The following is a 22,511-nucleotide window of genomic DNA, read 5'->3' on the forward strand; positions in this document are numbered from 1 at the left end:
GTTTATAAAGCACAGCCAGCCCAGGTAACTATTGTTTTGGAGCTCATTGATCAGAAGACAAGCAAAAATTTTAACTTGGGGCTACTCAAATTGGAGACTCTTGATCATTATTGAAGATTATTAACACAAACGGGTCTACCATGATGTATGAAGAACATTCCACTTTTCTTTCTCTAGTTGTAGGAAGATGGAGAGTTGTTCGACATGGGAGGAATCACGGTCAGAGCTAAGGACACAATCTCAATCTTGTTAGAGATTGCTAATCCAAATGTGAGCTGTCCACTTTGTTTCTTTCATATTTGCAGACAAATTTTAGATCTGCATTATGAGAGACTTTACATGTTAAAATATTGATTCATTAAGTGTGAGGTGTACCATGTCAGAGTTCTTTAGTACTAAAAATTCTCACTTATTGATCTCTTCAAAATCTGATACAGAAATCTTAACTCTTATTCAAAGCTGTATCCCTTCTTTTTTATTGGGAAAAAGTGTGATTTGAAAAACCTTCCTATTAATGAAAGGACTTTTTCACAATTGGGTTCTGTGAGTGACAGGCTGATAAATGTACTTACCTGGCTTGACAGGTTCTTGACTTGTTGGGCATGAATGATCTCCGGAGTATCAACCACAGAAGTGAAATTGGCCTTTTCCATTTCTGCTAATTGCTTATACTTAATCTGTAAGAGGGCACCCAATTATCAGATAAATGTTTACAATGTGTACAACATTTGCTGGCTTGATTTGATTAAGAGGTGATCAATTTTTTTCCCAAGAGGCTCTCATTAATTTGACATTCAACAGACATTTCTTTCCATTATGTTTATAGCTTTATATTAAAGAGTGAGAGTCAGAGAGAAAAGTTGAGTCTTAGCTGTGGAGACATTTAACTTTCTAGTGCTATACAAGGTGGGGTATGGGCAAGGAGAGAAATAATCAACAGAAAATAAGACAAAGATCGTTTACATAGGAGCTGGGAGGATGACAAAGAAGCAAAAGATCCACATAAATTAGCATTAGACAGGGACAGAGTAGGGTACCTACAGTTTTTCCAACTTAGGGCTTGACAGGAGGGAAAGAAAAATTCAGCAAGGTATTCTAAGCAAGGATTTCTTGGCACTGAATGAGGAATGGCTTGACTAAAAAACAAGGCCAAGGTGTCAGAGTCTGTCATAGCTCTAAGCAGCTTTTTGGTTCTCAACTGCCCTTCTCTCTGAACATGCCCAGTGGCTGCAGACTCAGAAAGGCAGACTGAAGCAATCTGGCAGAAGGTCCCTCACCCCTTCCTTGGAATGGATTCTACCAGGCAAATGTTCAAGAATGCCATTGTATGCATTTGACTGTCATTGACCGACAAGTAAGATGATAGAGGGACAACACTGTGTTCTTCAAGTCACAACTACTCTCTTGAAAGACTAACAAAGAACCGTAACACTGACCTGACTGGCAATATCAGTAGCATTCTTGGCCCTCATAAAATCTGGAGTTTCATTGGCCATGGCATTCAGGCCTCTTCCTTTGACTTCCAGTTCCAGGTCTCGCTTATACTCTTTCTATAGTAGTATTAATAAAAATAAGTTACCTAACCTTCACTACTGGGTCAGAAACGTACAGAGTGACTATAAACCCACATAGGTAACATGCCACCTGTAGTATCATGGGCAGTGTCTCTTGTTAGTTAAGAAGATAGTTCCCTTTCATTGTCCATGTGGTAGGAGGGAGCGGGTCTACAGAAGCCCACTGCAGGACATGATTCTACTCAAGTCATTCATTATGAGTCAACAGAAGGTCTTATTTTGAATACAGTTAGTATTCTCTACTTAGAAAATTAGAGTGTAAGTTGGAAATATGGTTTGGTACACAACTAGTATTAAACTTAGGTGCCTACCACTCCAGTGTGGTGTTTTTATTTAGATGAGTATACCAACTATGTCAAAGTAAAATGATATTAGATAAAAAAAAAATAGGTTATAATAACCACTATAGAAACATACTGTTATAATATCCACTTATCAGAAATTATGATATACTTCATCAATGGTTAATAATCATGTTAGACACAGAATGTGAAAATCAGCTGTCTTTGTAATTTGGCTAGAAGGGAGAAGATGCTCTGTTCGCCACCTGCAGGCAGTGGCTGTGGACCTACCTCATTGAGGATCTGAGTGGCGTTCTTTGCTCTCAGCATGTCGGGCGTATCTTCCATGTCAGTGAGACCCTTCCCACGGATGCTTTCCTCTAGATCTTTCCTGTACTCTTTCTATATCACAAAATAAAAGCAACGACACAGACAAGGAAGCCTGAATCATTCCCCTTAGGTGAAGAGCAAAAAAAAAAAAGCAGAGAAAAAAAAAAAAAACCTTCTAATTTTTAAACAGCTTACAATGTAGTAAGTAAAGATATAAAATAAGTAAAAAATAAAAGCAGGGTATAAGCGTCATCAGTTAATATTAAATATCAACTAAGAAACTAGAAATTAATGAAAAGCTAAGATAAGCACATTTTATTAGGTAGTCCATTAAAACATTAGAAGAATTAACATGGGCAATAGATTAGGTGGTAGTACCAGGCAGAGGAACCCAGCCTGAAACCCCCAGTTAGGTGGTGCTGATAGTGGTAGAAGGAACACATTACTGAGTGCCATTAGTGCAATTATTTGGATCAAGTAGGAAAGAAAAGACCAGGTGGGCACTACCTCGCTGGCTATTTTGGTGGCATATTTGACATGTAATAAAGCTGGTGTGACCTCCAGGCCAGTCAGGTTTCTGCCTTTAATGGACTCTTCATAATCTTTCCTATATTCTTTCTAATGTGAGTAGGAAGGAAAGACAAGTTAAAAAAGAATCTTTATGACAATTTAATCTCTAGGTCCTAGGAAGAAAAGAAAATCACACTTCTTTCTGTGTACGATGGCCTCTTTACTCAATCATAGCTCTGCTAATAGTCACACATTTGAAACATGTATGATTGTTCTAGAAACACACTGTCTTGAGCAAACGGCCCCAAGGAAACTCAGAGGTTGAGAAACTGCTCTGTCTAACCGTGTTCTGACCAGGGCTGGCTGAGCAGAGGATGAACACACACACCATCAGGAACTGTACCCACCCACTACCCCCCCTCCACAAACTCCCCCTTATCTTTCTGAAGGTGACAAAAGACTATTTCAGAATTAGAAGTAAGTGACTCAAGGTGAAAAAAACAATCCCAGGGGGCGGAGAGCCTGAGCGCACTGAATGCAAAGTTGGCCTTTGTTCATAATCATGATCTATTTTTTTTTTTTAATCACTGAATAGATGAGGTGGATGATGAGGCCGGAGAACTGTGGCTTTGTTCACCTCTCTCCCCTCTTCAACCCCCAGCCCAGACTGTCCCACAGAGAGGCTTAGAATAGATGTGGAGACCCCATTTTTGTAATTTTTAAATTTTAGTAGAATTTTAAATTTGCAGCAAAGTTGCAGAATAGTACAAGAAACTCAGATTCAGCAATTGTCTAAAAACAATTCTAGAGTTTTAATGACCTATCATTCTAGATACCAGAAAACTCCACAAACTGCTACTTTTGTTGAAAATCATTCATCTTTATAGTTGGATATATGCCCCTATATATGCAACAGAGGCAGGCAGAAATCCCAAACAAGCCCTTTTCCCAGTGAAAACAGACTTTCTAAGATTCAGAATTAGGTGCCATTTTTCACCACTCTTGGTTAAAAATAGTAAAAAAAAAAAAAAAAAGTTTTTTATTATTTATTTATTAATTTGTTTGGCCCCTATATAAATTAGAAACTGTTTACTTTTTTGTTGCAGTTGTCATTGTTGGCTAGCTGGCCCTGGCTGGGCTCAAACCCCCAGCCTCAGTGTACATGGCTGGTGCCATACATGTTACTGGCACCAAGCCTATTTCTTTATTTTTGAGACAGAATCTTACTTTGTCACTGTTGGTAAAGTGACATAGCATTGTCAGCTCACAGCAGCTTCAAACTCTCGGGTTCAAGCAATTCTCTTGCCTAGCTTCCTGCATACCTGGGACTACAGGCGCCCGCCACAACACCGAGCTGTTTTTTTTTTTTTTTAGAGATGGGGTATTGCTGTTGCTCAGGCTGGTCTCAAACTCGTGACCTCAAGCAATCCACATGTCTTGGCCTCCCAGAGTGCTAGGATTACAGCCATGAGCCACTGCACCCAGCCAAAAAAAATTATTTTATAAATGCTTCTGCTTATAATTCTAGAAAAAAAAGCATGACACTTTGACTTTTGATTTTCTGGGGTCTTGATCACTGATCCCCTTAAAAAGCTCTGTCATCTACCACTTTTGGATAACAGAAGACTGGATATGTTTGTGAACAGAGCTGTGTTCATTAGCTTGACAGCATCCTTGCTGTGTGGTGTGTTTTTGTAGGACTTACCCCACTCTGCATCTGCTGAGACTCTTTGGCAGTGATATATGTTGGTGTTTCAAAGTCCAACATGGGCTTTCCTCGTTCCTTTTCATACTTTTCTTTGTATTTCACCTGGTGATAAAAAGCCTTGTTAGACTCCTTACCCCTGGCCAGTTCCTAGACAAAGACCAGTTGAAGGATAGAATTCTTCTTCTTCTTTTTTTTTTGGCCAGGACTGGGTTTGAACCCCCCACCTCCGGCATATGGGGCTGGCGCCCTACTCCTTTGAGCCACAGGCACCGCCCCATAGAACTTCTTAATTGATACAGTATGTCCATTTGGATGTCACCTCACATCATTGCCACTCAAAACCAGTTTCCTGTTGTGTTTCAGATTCACTGCCTTTTGCTATTAGGGCGGGAGAAGGATATTACTACTGCCTGCAAAGTGTAATTAGGATTTGGATTCAATTTGAGGAGAAAAAAGTCATTGACAACAAACAGCTGAGAGAAATGCTGAGGCAAGAAAATCAATGGGGAAAATTGCTCATAGATAAGGTTGGCCAAGGGTTGATATGTAGGTGTAAACACTTTAATAATAGCGTTCATCAATATATATATGTATAGATGTATATATATGTGCATATATATATGTACATATTTTTTTTGGCCAGTGAAATTTAGCAGTGGGGGGGCTGAATACCAACTTTAGCATTCATTAATATTTCTGATAAAAATCTTTAGTTTTTCTTCTATAAGAATGTTTATCAGAGGATTTTGACTGAAGAGAAAACCCCTGCATTTTTTTTTTGAGACATAGTCCCACTATGTGGCCCTGGGTAGAGTGCCATAGCGTCACAGCTCACAGCAATTGATACAGTATGTCCATTTGGGTGTCCTCCTCAAACTCTTGGGCTTCAGTAATTCTCTTGCCTCAGCCTCCCAAGTAGCTGGGACTACAGACGCCTGCCACAACGCTGGCTATTTATTTTTTTTATTGTTGTTGTTGTTGTTGTAGTTGTTATTTGGCAGGCCTGGGCCGGTTTCGAACCCACCAGCCCCAGTGTATGTGGCTGGCGCCCTAGCTGCTGAGATACAGGTGCTGAGCCACCATGCAGTTTTCTTTATAAGTAAACAACCCTCTCTGGTCATATATTTAATGCAGTCAATATAAATTTTGGTATAAAAATGAAAACTAATTTACATGTTGACTGACTTGTTTATAAAACTGACATTCTCGAAAGACCTCTAAGACTGTTCTACAAATACAATGTCCTTGTCCTCCCAACATGTAATTAGCAATGGGGGGAGCTGTACAAATATTCATATTCTACAGAAGAGACACACAAAGACAGAGAGGCAAAGGCCCTTGTCCGTACAGCACCTTAACAGCAACGCTCAGTCTCAGTGCTCTTGGTTGTAACTAGACATCAGAATAAAAGCCTGGAGGCACATGCTATTTTACAGATGACAAGAGTACATTTCTAATAATTTAGCCCTCTTGGTTGTCCAACAGGTGTCCTCAATAATGCTGAATTGGTGACATAGGAGGTCATCTGATAGCAAGTTCTTTCCCTGAGAATTTTCATTTATGGTCATGAGTTGTTTAACGACTAGGATCTATTGTGACAACTGCATCATTGGGCGATTTCATCTTTGTGTGAACATCATAGAGTGGACTTGCACAAACCTGGTTGGTACAGCCTACTAATGCTCCTTGGCTATGCAATATCACCTACCGCTCCTCGCTGCAAACCTGCACAGCATGCTACTGCATGGAGCCCAGCAGGTGTTCATGTACCTAAACATAGCTAAACACACATAGAATAGGCACAGTGACAATACAGTGTCAGAGACTAAAAAGTGGCACACCAGTACAGGAACAGCTCCTTTATCACCTACGGAACTGTCATTGACCAAAACATCATACGGTGCATGACTATATTTTACAAATTTAGCCATTTCTTAAATTCCCAAAGACAACTCCAGTGGTAGATCTGATGTTATCACTTCTCTGTTTGAAATCCTCTTAACTCCCCATATCATCCATTACAGTGTTTCCTAACCCAGGACACAAACCCAGGGGGCACATCAGGGTTCCTGTGAGGGATTCGTCTTCCTTCATAATATAACCTTTATATTTCTAGGCCCTGTCAGTAACCTGAATTACATATATTGCACATATATTTCTCCACTATATGCAGATGCTGTCATAATTCCAAACATAAGCATTTGGTTCAAATTGTTACCAGATTCAAAGCCCCTTCTAGCTTTGTGCACCTCCTTGAACAATGACTATAAGTAGCATGACCCCTGTCCTGGAAGGAATCTATGGATTTCTTCACAGGGTACTGTCGATGAATGTGCATTAAGGAGAAAACTGTCCCCGATCAACTTACTATACTCTGCAACTCTGTGGCCTCTTTGAGGTGCAGCTGCTCCAGGTTGTCAGGAATGGTGTGATAGTGGCCTTTACTCTTCTCATACTTCTTCTTGTACTGGTACTGAGGGAGGGGGGCAAAAAGGCACATCCGTGGGAAAGCTGCTCAGCACGCCTAGTTTTCCTCTTTAGTTTAGACATTTGCACAGCAGCAATGTTAAGACCAGACTAAAATTAGCAAACACTTAAAGTGGGGATTTAGAAAAAGTTTTAAAAGATGAGGATCCAAGTTCAGTATTGTCAGCTCGTACCAGAGGTAAACACTCAGGTTATGTGGCTTATTTAAAGTAGGTGATATAAGTAAAAAGTTAAAGGTGAAAGAAACATCCCAGATGGTAGTTCTGTGTCCTTAGAGGGAGAAAGGGGAACGGTTAATCAAAAAACAACCCCGAAGTTTAAATATTCTAAAAATAAAAATAGTTTTACATTCCAAGAAGTTATAGTTAACATAGAATTGGTAGATTAATGCTGTAATTTGGAAGAATACACTCAAACAAGGGAACACCTTTGTAATAAATCTAATGTATCAGTAGCAGAGAAGTACATGTGACCTAGGAGGGAGAATTTAGTTGTTAAACAGGTGAAACAAGCTTTTTCTAGATCAAATGACAGAGCTTACAGAACTGGCAAGTTGGCTTGTGCTCAGGACATGATTCATGATCAAAGATTCCTTCATGTCAGTCACAGGTTTGTGAAGTTTCTTCAGGTCAGCTTTGTATTTAACCTACATGGTAAGAGGGGGAAAAGGAAATCACATAAATAGGAAATGGAAAACAGCACTAATGGAAATCATAGATATCCCACCACAAAACCAATGCTGGAGATGGTGGGAAAAACCACATTTCATCCATAGTACCCAGAAAGTGGAAATGACGTAAGTGTCCATCAACAGAAAAATGGATAAGCAAAATGTAGTATGCACGTATAATGCAGTATTATTCAGCCACAGAAAGGAAGAAATTCTGATAAATCCTACAACATGGATGGACCTTGAAAATATTTTGCTAAGTGAAATAAGCCATACATGAAAGGGCAAATACTATATGATTATATTTATACGGAATCTCTAAAAACAGGCAATTTACAGAGACAAAAAGTAGATTAGATGTTACTAGGAGTTGAGGAGGAGAGAATGGGGAAGTCCTGCTTAACGGTTAAAGAGTTTCTGTTTGTATGGAAAAGTTTTAGAAATAGATAGTGATGGCAGTTGGGCAATATTGTGAATATAATTACTGCTATTTAATGGTACACTTTAAAATAATTAAAATGGCAGTAAATATCATGTTATATGTATTACCAGAATTTAAAAAACATACCTCACTTGCAAGATTATTAGCATCTTTCATGACTTTGTACAGCTGGCTGTCTTTTGGGTTGTATTTAGGAGTCTTGCCCTTCTCTTTGTCGAAATTTTCCCGATATTTAACCTAACAGCAAATGAAAACATCTAGATTATTCCTGGACATCAATCAATGTGGGAACTGAGGAATGGTGGAAACCTAAATGCCAAAGAATATCCATACATGAAGTGATCATATAATTTGATATCTTAACTGGAACATTTTAAGACCAAAAGGGGACACATAATTGTTATAATATATGAATATAGTTATTCATATATATGAATAACTATATAATAATAGTCACAGCAAGAGTCTGTCAAGCATGAGATTGTGTGATACAGTATTGGCGTTGCCCACTTTAATATTATCAAGAGATATAAAAACTTCTTTCTAATGAAAAACAAAAATGTGGAAAAAGCTTCAGTCTAAATTCAGAAAAGTGATCCAACATGCCTGATTTAGAGTGTTTTGGCCCTTTTACGTAGCAAAACCAAGAGCATTTTAGGTCTGCTGGAAGAAATTCAAAGAGTCATTGTAAATGATTGAGAAGATTGAAAAGTAAGGAATCTGTTAAAACTAGAAGAATTGATTATTATTTCAAAATAGTACTTTGGTTATATCATTTACAATTTTTATTATTTTTACATATACATGTGTTTATTAGGTTTCCTTTTTTTGCCTTCACAAAATTAAAAAGGCTTAAATTTTAATAATAATAACAATGTTTAAAATAAGGACTAGAAACAAAAACCTCGTAAAGAACGAATGAACATAAATACATTCAGAAAAGGAATCAGACAATTGCTACATTGAAACATTAAGTGATAATAATAATAATGCAAAGAAAGTGACATTCACATTGTCAAATAAGAGTATGTCTATTATAGAATGCTTTGACTCTGAGGTTCAGTAAGGAGTCATCGGTCAACTTATTATTTTTTTTAAGTCTCAAAAAATAAACAACTAATGTTTATAAGTAAAAGTAACAGATAATTTTGAAAAACAGATCATGCCAAGTCTTATAGACAATAGAAAAAGAAGAAATGCTTCACGGGCGGCGCCTGTGGCTCAGTGAGTAGGGCGCCGGCCCCATATGCCGAGGGTGGCGGGTTCAAACCCAGCCCCGGCCAAACTGCAACAAAAAAATAGCCGGGCGTTGTGGCGGGCGCCTGTAGTCTCAGCTGCTCGGGAGGCTGAGGCAAGAGAATCACGTAAGCCCAAGAGTTAGAGGTTGCTATGAGCCGTGTGACGCCACGGCACTCTACCAGAGGGCGGTACAGTGAGACTCTGTCTCTACAAAAAAAAAAAAAAAAAAAAAAAAAAAAAAAGAAATGCTTCAAAATCATTCTACTTGATCTGGGTAACCTGATATTAAAATTGAAGAAAATATATTATTATAAAGGGAAAATTGCAAACATATGTCACTTATAAATGAGGACGCAATATCCTAAACAACATATTAATAAGTTGAATTAAAAATTAATGTTTAAATAATGTACTTTGATCAAAATTAAATCCAATTTATGTGAGAATTAGTCACTATTTGATTCACAGGGATCAATCCCTCAGTCATTTCTGATTGAAGTTACTAGAAATTTTACTTTTTTATTTCTAGTTAGTCCAGTCAAAGGTTTATCTATTTGATTTATTTTTTCAAGAAACCAACTCCTCGTTTCATTAATTTTCTGAATGATTCTTTTGTTTTCAATTTCATTAAATTCTGATTTAATTTTGAATATTTCTTTTCTTCTGCTGGGTTTAGGCTTAGATTGTTCTTCTTTTTCCAATTCCATCAGATGGCTTATGAGTTTGTTGATGTGCTCTCTTTCTGTTTTTTGAATGTAGGCTTCTAAAAAAATAAATTTTCCTCTCAGGACTGCTTTTGCTGTATCCCATAGGTTTTGGTAACTTGTGTCTTCATTGTTGCTATGTTCAAGGAAATTAATGATTTCCTTTTTTATTTCTTCCCGCACCCAACTGTCATTCAGCATAAGGGTATTTAACTTCCATGCCTTTGTGTGAGGTTAACCATTTTTGTTGGAGTTGAGTTCCACTTTTAATGCCTTGTGGTCTGAGAAAATGCAAGGTAAAATTTCAATTCTTTTGATTCTGTTAAGGTTTGTTTTGTGTCCTAGGATATGATCAATTTTGGAGAAAGTTCCATGGGACGATGAGAAGAATGTATATTCTTTATCTTTGGGATGGAGTGTTCTATATACGTCTATCAAGCACAGTTGTTCTAGGGTCTCATTTAAGTCTCAAACATCTTTGCTTAATTTCTGTTTAGAGGATCTGTCCATCTCTGAGAGAGGGGTGTTGAAGTCTCCTGTTATTATGGTGTTACATGATATCATATTGCTCAAACTAAGCAAGGTCTGTTTCAAGAATCTGGGCACATTTAAATTGGATGCATAAACATTTAGAATTCTAAACAATTCTAAATATCATTTACAATTTTTAAAACTTGGCCAAATGACAACTTCTGACTTAAAAAAAAACTAGAGTTTGGGGGTTAGTAGTTTCAAGTATGATTTCAGACTAGACTAAAGAAGACAGGGAGAGCCTATAGAATAATAAGGAAATTAAGATTAAATACAGTGTCTCATGCCTGTAACCCCAGGACTTTGAGAGACCAAAGGAGGAGGATAGCTTGAGCCCAGGCATTTAAGACCAGCTGGGCAACATAGCAAGACCTCATCTCTACAAAAATTAAAAAAAGTTAGCTGGTGTAGTGGCGTGCACCTGTGGTCTCAGCTACTCAGAAGACAGAGGCAGAAGGATCACTTGAGTGCAGGGGTTCAGCATTATAGTGAGCTCTAATTATGCAACTGTACTGCGGCCTGAGTAACAAAGAAGATTCTATCTCAATAAAAATCCCTATACTGCATATGGGTCTGTGTGTACTTTTAGGATACAAAAAAGTAAAGATATGAAAAGAGCTAAATAACCCTAATTTTAAAAATTAGTAAAATATCGGGTACTAACAGTTGCTGGATAAATGCGATTTGATTGAAAAAAAGAGATATTCATCATGCCTAGGTAAAATATCTTAAGATGATGGTTTGTTTATAGGATTCAGCAGAATAACTGCAAGTGACATATATGTTTTCCTTTTTTTTTTTTGAGACAGAGTCTCACTATGTCACCCTCGTAGAGTGCCGTGGCGTCACAGATCACAGCAACCTCAAACTCTTGGGCTTAAGTGATTCTCTTGCCTCAGCCTCCCAAGTAGCTGGGACTATAGGCACCTGCCACAACACCCAGCTATTTTTTTGTTGCAGTTGTTTTAGTTGGCCCGGGCCGGGTTCAAACCCGTCACCCTTGGTGTATGTGACTGGCGCTGTAATCATTGCACTATGGGCACCGAGCCAGACATATACATTTTCTTACTGAAAAATAGATTGATGACTTTGTTATTAGTATTGTAGGAGTAAGTCCAGAAGTAGAATTCCACTACTTATTCACTCTAGGAAGCATGGAAATTAGCTCTTTCTAGATTTTAAGCAATTAAAAGGGCAATATCTGACTCTCAGGGAAATCTATAGAGTTTCTGTCGTTGGTAAGATGAAAGACTCACTCATCCAAAGTTAGCATAGTAGAATCCATCCCCTGGTACATTTCCCTCTGCAGACATTGAAAGCTAGTACCCTCCTGCTTCCTCACTGCACTTTTATTTCCCTGCAACTTGACACACCCAGCAGAGCAGACAGGAAATGGGACCACTCAGAGGTTAAAAACAATGGACTCTGCCACCTCAGAGAGAATGCATTCACAGGACTAAGACTCCTTCACTTCGAATAAACCCTGGGTAGAAATGCAGAGAAAAGATAAGCATGCAGAATAGTTCAGCATGATGCAGGCACACAGCCACAGACACACAAAGGCAGAAGCAGAAATAGGACATGTGGTGATAAAAAAAACAAAATGTGAACAAATGCTACAATGGCTTTTCTCTGAAAGAGATTCACTGTGAAGAGGAAGAAGTGGAAAGCCTGCTAAGAAAAGTCACAGGTGGGGCGGCGCCTGTGGCTCAGTCGGTAAGGCGCCGGCCCCATATACCGAGGGTGGCGGGTTCAAACCCGGCCCCGGCCAAACTGCAACCAAATAATAGCCGGGCGTTGGGGCGGGCACTTGTGGTCCCAGCTACTCGGGTGGCTGAGGCAAGAGAATCGCTTAAGCCCAGGAGTTGGAGGTTGCTGTGAGCTGTGTGAGGCCACGGCACTCTACTGAGGGCAATAAAGTGAAACTCTGTCTCTACAAAAAAAAAAGAAAAGAAAAGTCACAGGTGGTGTGCGGGGGTCCAAACCAAAAGGCAACTTTCCCTAAACTTGTTAGACCTGTTAAACACAGAAAAGCAAAGTAAAGCAGATGTGCAGAGTCAGAGTGGGGAAGAAAGAAGCAAAAGCCCATCTCAGATGAGAGAGAACTCTGTTTCTTAGAGAAGTGTGCTAAAAGTCCTTTTTCTCTTTGTTAGAAAAATAACTTATTTTGAAATAAATATTTAAAGAGTAGCAATTCCATTGGTTCTAATTTAGTTTCTTTTTTTCTGTTCATTTCAAATTAACTTACATTCCCAACTTTTTAATTGCAGAAGACGTTATGCCTCCTGACTCCATCAGGAGAAGGCTCTCAAGCAAATGCAGCAAGCACAGCTACTAATATGAATGAGTTGAGCACTTCCGGCTTCCTTTTTTAGTAGATCTTAAAACTATTGCATTTTGAAAAATAAAGATACACATCAGATTCAGGATTCTGGGAGTTCTTAGTATTGGACTAGCAGTAATGTAGGACAATCACAGGCAGCATTATGGAATTGTGGCATTGTCAAGCCGCCTTCTTCTTATAAACTGTGGAAGCCAAGAGGCAACTGCATGACGCCGTAGATCAGCAAGTGGCAATGCAGGTGCTTCTAATGACGTCGGGCCGGATGCTGGGCCTGACATGGCTGCAGTGTAGGAAAGTGATTTTGAATAAATTATTCTTTCCAGAGGTTACTTGTATTTAAAATCTAACATCTAATCGTTCGGCTCTTTTCAGGAACTTGAACTTTACGTTGGTGCTTATAAAGACTAAGAGCAGTCCCAAGGATGGGAACGGCTATTAAAAGCTTATTTTGTATGTAGGGGTGTATGGCACTTTTGGTATGGGACACAATTACAAGAGGGACTCTGCCTAACAAACTCAAATATTGTGGCCTGGTTGTTTGCACCTCCACATTAACCTGAAGTAAAAATAAATAAATAAAAGCTTATTTTGTGGATTCCTAGTAGGCCTGCACTGAAAGACTACGTCGAATACCAGTCCTAGGGTGAATAACCTCAGAAGAAGCAGAGGTTTTCTTTGTGTGGTTGGAGTGAGATTCTCAGTACATTTTTATTTCATTGTTGAGGTTCATCAGTGTCAGTAACCCAGCTACATCTCCACGTCCTTCCTATCCCAAGTAGAATGTTCCAGAGGGAAAGTTTCATGAAACTACATCTTTTGAGAAATTTCCACAGCATTCTACAAGTTCCAACACAAAATTAACAGCAAAGAGTGCAACTTTGTCCATCCGTTGACCAACGCCAAGGAAACAGATAAGAGAAAGACACAGATATTGGCTTGTCGGTCTCAGTCTTACATCGCTGATGAACACATTAATTTTCTTAAGACGCCTCATCCTACGGGTGTCATAAGTTGCGGTGCTTTGCCCTCTCCTTTGGCTTTTGAGGTATTCTACCTAGGGTACAGTCAGGCAGCAAAGTCAGGATGGGGAGAGCCTACCCACAGCTGAAGCTTTCTTGGGCTGGGGCCACACCAGGAAGCTGCCGATCTGAGACAAGCCTTCCCCAGGAAGTAAGAGAGTCCAGGAAGCTGAACTCCCAAAGGGATCTTGTTAGGTTCCCTTCTCCATCCCACAGGATCCACTTAGGATCAGAAACGGAGCCTCTCAGTTTTCCAAAACAGTGAAGTGTTCAAAATATCAACCCCCAAGTCATTTCTTTGTTTTTAACTCGATCATGATATAACCTCGGACATTTAAAAATGTACACTTTTTTCACATTAGTAAGTTATTACATTTCATTACACTCAAGAGATTCCACTGGTTTTTGGTGAATTTATGTCTTGGTTTCAAATGCTTATACAATTTCATTAATTTATAATAAAAAACTACATAGGAATTTTAAATTTGAAAATCATATTTGCTTGTTATCAGTCATCTGAACCTTTTGTCTTTTCATAATTCTGGCTTGTTTTGTTACTTCACGTTACTACTTTCTTTGTACCTTCCATGTTTGGTACTGCAGAAAGTCACATACAACAACTAAATGTATCTCAAACTTATTTCTCTCTTTCTTTCTTTCTTTTTTAAATCAAATTTATTACTTTAAAAAAATACTTGGGAGAACAAGAAGAAGAAGATTGGGTATCTAAATTGGGGGAGAAATAAGATATTCTTGAGCTAACGTCCTTTGGAACCAAACTTGCTCTCTGAAAGATGTGGTAGTAGATTATTGGGACTTTGAGCTTAAAAAGTCTTAAAAACCTGTCATAACTGGAGGGGATTTTCGATAATTGATCCAACAAGGGAAAGTAGGTAATGTGGTAACTATGTTTGGGCAACAGGTTTCTTTGTCCATCCTCTCAGTAACATGGACTACTCCAGAATAAGGCATTCTCCCTCAGCACCCTGTGAAGACCTGAACAAATACTTGTCACAACAAATTGTACTTATTTATCCATGAACATGTTGTCTGAAGATACCTGCTCATCGCCAGTCCCTGGCTCAGGCAGTAAATATATATAGATTGAATTTTTTTCATCTGGTTGGGCTCTTGAGGTTAGAATTTCATGACCCTGTGTGTTAGCAAATCTACCATAGACTTTCAGGATGGAATTCTTATTGTCTGTGGGGAGGTTCCATGAGGCCTCATGTGCTGATAATCGATCCAATTGTGACAACTTTTTGTCACATGAAGAAAGTTAAGCACACAGACACCTAGACAAATGCCCATGAATGGAAAAATGGAGAATAAGAAAGGCAGAGACAGGTCAGAGAAGGTCCTCAGTACATTTTTCAACTTGTCAAAGCTCTGCCGTGCCATTAAAGACCCAGCATCTCTTTTCCTGATAATGTTGCACTTGCATTCTGGGAACCACTTCTTCCTGCAAGGTTGTTAAAATCTCCTGGCACTGGGGCTGCTGCGTGCCCAGCTGCATTACCTGGCTGCTCAGCCTGGCTGCCTTCTTGGCCATTTCGATGTCTGGACGACCGAGCATGCTCAGCCCGTGGCTGCCTTCCTTGCGGTGCTTGGCTCGATACTCGACCTGAATCAAAGAAAACCAAGACGGGCAATAGGTGGTGGGTGCCTTGTAGTACTTGTCAGTGGCCACTGGGGACCAGGGACATTTTAACTACATCCTTACCTCGCTGGCCTGTTTGGCCGCCTGGGTGGCCTTCTTGATGTCTGGCCGATCAGCCACTGTGGTGTAATGCAGGTTCTCTTTGGCATCTTTTCTGTAAGCAACCTTGATTGGGGGAGAGAAACCACTCACTGGAGAGATACGCCATGTTTCAAAAAGTCATCAGTAAGCCCAAGCAACTTTTCCCCTTAAAACCAATTTCCACCACTATAGTTTCTAAACCACCAGATTAAAAAAATTAGGGCGACCAAACTCTGGCATAAAAGCACACACCAGTTTGGGATCCCCTCCTCCAAAGGGGGCCCTAAGAGTTCTGAGAGGGGAAACTCACGTCACTTTGCTTCTTGGCCACGTCCATGGCATGTTTTACATCTGGTGGCTCCAGCATGATGGAGTAGTTGGATTTTCCTTTCTCCTTGACAAACTTCTTTTTGTAATTTGTCTAAACAGAGCAGCATTACTTATGTGAGCAGGGGAAGGCGGGGACAGAATTAGTTTACTTTAAGAAATCCATGGCTTCTTCTTTTGGCCCCAGTCTGGGATGTAGACCTCTGACCTACATTCCAAGTTCTTCCTCATCATTTCCATCCTGGAACCCTCCACTAGAACCACCCAGCAATGTTTGGAAAACTGAGCTCAAGCCAATTAAACTCTCATTTATCATGTCTACCTTTTAAAACTAAATGGAACCATATGGTACTCATATAATATCAGGTTTACCATAGCATCATTGATAAGGACAGAGTGGACAGAGAGCACTGAGGCACAAAGAGGTGATTTTTACCTCTCCAAAATTGATTAGTAGTTTAATGATAAGAGAGGCTGCTCCTTATCAGTAGCATCTCCTGCTGCTATTAGCACTAGGTTAGTATGAACGACATCTTGCATTGCTAGATAACGTGTCCTTAGCAAAACCCACAACTGTCATAGCTGCCAGAATTGAAAAGCCAATAAATACTGGGTCCTTTTTAAAATGAGAGTTTCAGATTCATGTATAGGTATCGATGATCAGACTGAAGCCACAGAAAGGATAGCACGCATATGCAAAAAGGCAAAAAGGCAGTTCACAGTCTTTCACTGGGTTCTACAGTACTGCGGCATTGCTGTTGCCAAGTGTCCTGTGGCTGGTCATTGGTCACTTACGTCACTGACATGCTTGGTCACTTCCTTGACATGGATGGTGTCCCGGGTCTTTGGCAGCGTTGTGTAGGAGCCCTGGGCCAGGTGCTTCTTGACATAGTCCTTGTACTTGTTCTGGGGTATCCAGAGAGCTTGTTAAGGTGTCTGCTTGGGGCCTGAAGGCAGAGCATATGGGCTGCAGGGATGGGGGCTGAGGGTGGCGGGGTGGGGTGGGGGGAGTTACCTCGGACACCAGATTGCTGACGGTCTTTGCCAGGAGAATCTGAGGCGTGTCCGGCACAGCATGGCAGCTTCCCCTTTCTTTGACGTGTTTTTCTTTGTATTTCAGCTGTTTAAGGGTAAAAAAATAAGCATTTCTTTAGCTCCCTCAGGTATGCTGCAGATTTTTTTACCCCCAAATTACTAGATCATAGCTGGGAGAACAGCACTGTTGACAAACAAGGAACTCTAAATTCAGTGAAAGACTTGATGTTTGGAAATCTTGGGGGGTTATTTGTTTGTTTTGAAGCAAGAGTCTCATTCTGTTGCCCATGGTAGATTGCTGTGGTATAAGCTGAGCTCACACCAACCTCAAACTCCTGGATTCAAGCAATCGTCCTGCTTCAGCCTTCCAAGTAGCTGGGACTACAGGCACCTATCACAACACCAGTTAATTTTTTTATTTTTAGTAGAGACAGGGTCTCACTCTTGCTCAGGCTGGTCTTGAACTCCTGAGTTCAAGCGATGTTCCCGCCTTTGCCTCCCAGAGTGCTAGGATTATAGGTATGAGCCACTGCACCAGGCCCAAGTTGTGGTTTTCATTACAATTTAAATAGATTTCATGATGAATCTTTATATAGACAGATCTTAATTCAAAGTATTCTTAAATATGTCATCGCCCCTCCCATAAACCCTGGAAGGCATTATTATTCCTTCTTTTCAGACGAGGGAGCTAGAGTAAAGGAAACGTGTGATCCTGCAGGAAACGAATGATGGTTTCCACATAGAACCCACCCAGCCTTCAGAGTCCTGACCCTGCCGTATGCTTTCTCTGGTGGTACGACACAGATCAAGAACTGTCATCTGCTGCTGTCCTGTCTGACCACTGGTGTCTATGGAGGGCAAGGCCAGATTTCAGGAGCCACACCTGAGCCCCAACTGAAGCGGCTCTCCTCTGTCCTTCCCTGGGTGTTCCTGGACACTGAGCCATGGAAGCGATGGCCCTGCATGAGGCTGGGCACTGGGGAAGGAATGGGATACTCACTTCACTTTCTATTAAGGTGTTCCTGAGCGCCAGCACTGTGTTTTTATCATCAGTGACAGACAGCTTGCAGCCTTTGAGGAACTCTCGGTCCAGCTTATATTCAAACTGTTACAGAAGAAAGGCAGAGAGGGGACAGGAAAGGGTCATAGAAGCAGGAGAAAGCCAGGGCTTCTCAGCCCTCACTACCCTCTGTGCTTCTCCTTCCCCACTGGGAGTCACCCCCTAGGGTCTCCTGGTGTCATCAGGACTCTGAGTCTCCCGTGCTGGGCCCAGCCCAGGGGAGAGCAGGCTCCCTGGCCAGGTTTGCTTTCTGAGCTTGCCTTTCACTCCCGCAACCCGCCTCTCTTCCTTGGGTCCCAAATGAACTTGGGTTAAGCCCACGACAGTGTTATGAGTAATTGCTAATTTTATTTCTCAGGTCTTCTCTCCTGTCTTACGTCGCTCTGCTGCAGGGATGACTTGGCAGCCTGGATGAAATCCGGTCGGTCAGGGGTCCACCTCCAGTGGGCCTTGTTGGCTTCATACAGCTTCTTGTAGTCCAGCTGTTTCCAACAAGAGGAAAAGAAGTCACTTTGTTCAGGAGGTTGAATTCAAAAACACACACATCCGATACGGCACAGAGGGACCCTGGCAGGTGACTACTCCACAAGTCATAATTCTTCACCCAGTTAAAATTTCTGCACATTTTACGCAGCTAGTCAGTACTCAGAGGTCATCTGCTGGGAATTTTAGTCCCAAAATAAGAGGTTATAATTTTAAAAGGCCTCCTGGTGAAATGATTCTCCTATCTTCCTCACACTACTGGTCTAGCCAAATTACCCTCAAAATAAAGTACTTTTAATTTCTAACCAAATTTAGCCTTAATTTTTTTTTTAAATTATCGAACATTTAAGGTATTTATTCTGTGTCAGATGTTTTTCTAAGTGCTTTATAAATTACACAATTAATTAAACAAATTATAAAATTTCATAAAATTAACTCATCTCATCTTTATAACAGCTGCAAGGAATAGACAGCTGAGGAGCTCTCTAGAAGAGTCAGGTAACCTGCCAAAGGCAAAACAACTAGCAAGTGGTGAAGTGGGGGGTTCAAACCTGGGCAGTCTGGCTTCAGAAGTGCTGGCACGCCTTCTAGACTCACTGGGACTGGACAATTGGCTGCCTCGGGCCCAACCTGAGCCATAGAAGTGTCCGTGGGAGGGAACTAACAGGTTCATTTTCCCCTTTATACGTTTCCTTTCTCTTTTTGTCATGGTATAATTTGTACACAATAGAATGCATATGCTTTCATGTAGACTATCCAATGAGCTTTTTCCAATGTTACTGATGAATAATTTCAAGCATACTTAAGAGGTGCCAGAATTCTCTATAAAGAGAATGCCTATTAACTCCCACTGGATTTTATAATGTAGGTTTTACTGCATTTGCTTTATCCCACGTCTATTCCTCTTGTCTCTCTTTCCTCCCTCCCTTAATCCATCCTCAGGATAGGAGCACTGCCAGCTCCTACAGGCATTTCAGTTTGCTTGCCCTAGTAATTAGATCTTTCCTCTGGCACTAGCAGGCACTCACTGGGGAACAATGATTTTGTTGTATCAACCATTTAATATATTTTTAGAGAAGTCAGTGCTCATCTCAATGCACAAAATTTTCACTGTGGTGAGGCTTTAAGATGCCCCCAGCAAGGAAATGAATCAGTGCAGGTGCTTCTGAGCGGGAGGGTCGGGGTTAACTCTTTATAGCACAAAATGGCAGGCTGTGGCATTTGGGGCAGGAGGAGGGTGCAGGGAGGGCACAGGGAGAGATGGACATGCGCTGAGGCACCTTCCAACATGGAACCTTCATTTCAGAATTAAATGTCCTATTTCTCAGCCACCTCCCACGAGGCTGAGTGGGAGTGGCTGTGGCAGGGGAAAGGCTCCCCCTGCTCTTCCCCAGGATTCTTTGTGAAGACCATTTAGCATCGCCACTCCTGATCCTGGGACTTGGCTCTTGCTCTGGACTCACTAAAGCTCAATCATCTGAAGAGATGTGAAAAGAGGCCAAGTGTCCTAAAGAAGCTGATAAATTCCCCACCAGGCTTGGGGGAGTTTCTGGAACCTACGTTGGTGTTGACTTTGTAGGCGTCCTTGGCTGCTTTGATATGGACAGCATCTGGCTCGATGGTGCAGTTAGATTTATTTCTTTCGTAAACTTCTTTGTATTTCAGCTGTGGGAGGAAACACAGTGACAAGGTTAATTTTTTTATAGCCACGTTTTAAAAACTAAGACATTATGCATGACTGTAGTACACAATGCTCCTTAGGATAAAATAAAAAACATCTGATGTGAAGAATGGATGTAGTTATGCAGAGACGGATTTTTCTATCTCCGATCTTAAAACCAGTTCCGCAGGGCACATTGACTGTGGTCACCAGTGTTGCCCTATAACATGTCCAGAGCGGATCTGAAAAAGCCAGTTGAACAGCTGTCCATGCATGCATTTCTCTTTCCTAAATCAAAAATCCTCAGTTCAGAACATGCTGAAAACTGCAGGTGGAAGAGAAGCCTCCCCACCCCCAAGCCCAGCTCACTAGGACAGAATTAGTCTCACTCCCTCTCTGCGCTCCCACTGCTCTAGCTGTTATCATGTCATGTTGTAACTGTTTATCTGCCTATTCTTTCCATCAAGCTGAACCCGTTAAGGGCAAAGATTGCATGTTCATCATCTCATTCCTAGAGTCAGGCACATGGAAACTCAATAAATACTTGAACTGAATGAACTGAAGGATGTCATCACTGCTGTCACTGCTGGAGATGTATCTAGCAGGGGAGGTGGAGGGAGAGGCACTGGAAGGCTTAGCTTCTGTAGGCCTGAGAGGTAGTTTCTTCATCCTGGGCCAGGGACTTCTAACTTTATCCACTTTTTCTCCTTTTAAATTTAAAGGTCTTAGGGCCCAATCTGTGCCTTCTCACTAACTATTGGATCCTAGGTTTTAGTGTGATGAAGGTCAAAGTAAACTGTTCTAAGTACACTGTTAGGTTACGAACCAAAGTATGGTTCTAAATTAGAGGAGGGTTTACTAAACTGATCCTATGAATCACACTTTTCTGGGCTTCACCATAGATCTAGTTTACTAAAATTACTAATTAATATCTTCAGGGGAAAGGCATGAAAATTAGTATCTTTTTTATCAGTGCCCTATTCAAGCCATGTGGAGAGACACTAGGTGATGGTTCGAGGCATGTGAAGAAGCCACATGGACAGTTCCTGTCTGTGCAACTGCCGAGCTCCCAGCCCACAGCCACCATCAACTTCTGGCCAGGGGGGCAGCCCTGTTGGGTGTCTTGGCCCAGCCAAGCCTCCGAGGTCTGCCAACAACACATGGAGTAGGACCACCCAGCTGTGCCCAGTCAACTGATAGAATCACACACAAAATAGATGACTTAATTTAAGCCACTAAGTAACAGGGTGGTTGTTACACAGGAATAGATAAGTGGACCATGGTTTGTTACATCACAAGATGAGAGGAACTGTCAACCGTCTGGTCCTTACATCGCTGACTTCATCCTTGACCTTGCGAACGTGCAGCAACATGGGCGTGTCGTGGATTGTGGTGTAGCCTCTGGGTTTGGCTTTGTTGTATTCCAGTTTATAAAGTATCTGTGGGAGATTAAAAAGCAGAAAGACACAGTGTCATGCTTCTCAATTTACAATATAAAAATCTAGACACAGAGGTTGTTTTGAGTAAATATAAAGAAAAGATAATTCTATAGATTCAACAGGTACTTTCACGCTCTCTGCTAAGGTCTCAGTGTTTGCCAATCCGGTTGGATCAATTCTATACCATGAAAGAATCTTGTGCATAGCAGGAGATTTAGCATCCCTGCCTCCCTCCCACTAAGGGGCACTGGTCTCCCAGACATTGTGACCACCTAAAATGCCCCAATGCATTTGCAAGTGGCTCCCAAGTTCGCGAGTCTGTTCAGTGCTTCTCATACTCACATCACTGATTTGTTTGTTGACTTTTGTAGTTCGCACGTGTTCGGGGGTGTCCACAACTGAAGTAAATTTGTCCTTTGATTTTTCATAGTTTTTCTTGTACTTGATCTAAATTGTGAAAGAGAAGAATGAACTAACTTGAAGACATCAAATAGAAGGCTTAAAGGAATCTAATTTTCTTCTTGAAACACCAAAGTGGGAGATGGTGTCATGGCAGCTTTGTCTTTAAATCTTAACTGAAAATGTTAAATATAAATCTATTGATAGAAAAAGTGTAATAGAATTTGCAGATAATCATATCAATAATTTCCAATATGTTTTATACACATGGAAACTGAGGCCCCAGAAGGTTATGAGAATGAATTCAGAGGACTAGGGCCTTGATCTCTGTCTGACAAGGACTATTTCACTTGCAACATACCGCGTTGAATATGTGCAGTCTGTTAAGGTATTTTTCCATATCAAGATGAAACAGAGATCTAAAATAAAGAATGAGTATATATGGTTTGAAGTGTTTATCGTTTTTATTTTTGAGACAGTGTCTCACTCTGTTCTCAGACCAGAGTGCAGTGGTGTCATCAGAGCTCA

The 22,511-nt window shown here is 40.8% G+C and overlaps 1 protein-coding gene across 16 annotated transcripts in view; it reads right to left on the bottom strand.

Moving 5' to 3' along the window:
• Positions 1-22,511, bottom strand: part of NEB (nebulin) — a 256,677-nt gene that overhangs the window by 27,562 nt on the left and 206,604 nt on the right. For all 16 annotated transcript variants that reach the window (XM_053596348.1, XM_053596363.1, XM_053596360.1 and 13 more), the window contains 18 exons: positions 21,927-22,031; positions 21,477-21,584; positions 20,046-20,150; positions 18,380-18,484; positions 17,943-18,047; positions 16,923-17,027; positions 16,703-16,813; positions 15,891-16,001; positions 15,563-15,664; positions 15,359-15,463; positions 8,129-8,239; positions 7,432-7,536; positions 6,772-6,876; positions 4,401-4,505; positions 2,693-2,803; positions 2,147-2,257; positions 1,437-1,550; positions 573-677 (listed from right to left, as the gene is read on the bottom strand). In XM_053596348.1, coding sequence (XP_053452323.1) covers positions 573-677; positions 1,437-1,550; positions 2,147-2,257; positions 2,693-2,803; positions 4,401-4,505; positions 6,772-6,876; positions 7,432-7,536; positions 8,129-8,239; positions 15,359-15,463; positions 15,563-15,664; positions 15,891-16,001; positions 16,703-16,813; positions 16,923-17,027; positions 17,943-18,047; positions 18,380-18,484; positions 20,046-20,150; positions 21,477-21,584; positions 21,927-22,031 — 1,929 coding nt within the window. The remainder of the gene's footprint in view (positions 1-572; positions 678-1,436; positions 1,551-2,146; positions 2,258-2,692; positions 2,804-4,400; positions 4,506-6,771; positions 6,877-7,431; positions 7,537-8,128; positions 8,240-15,358; positions 15,464-15,562; positions 15,665-15,890; positions 16,002-16,702; positions 16,814-16,922; positions 17,028-17,942; positions 18,048-18,379; positions 18,485-20,045; positions 20,151-21,476; positions 21,585-21,926; positions 22,032-22,511) is intronic.

This window comes from Nycticebus coucang, chromosome 7 (genome assembly GCF_027406575.1).
Source record: "Nycticebus coucang isolate mNycCou1 chromosome 7, mNycCou1.pri, whole genome shotgun sequence".
Taxonomy (NCBI): domain Eukaryota; kingdom Metazoa; phylum Chordata; class Mammalia; order Primates; family Lorisidae; genus Nycticebus; species Nycticebus coucang.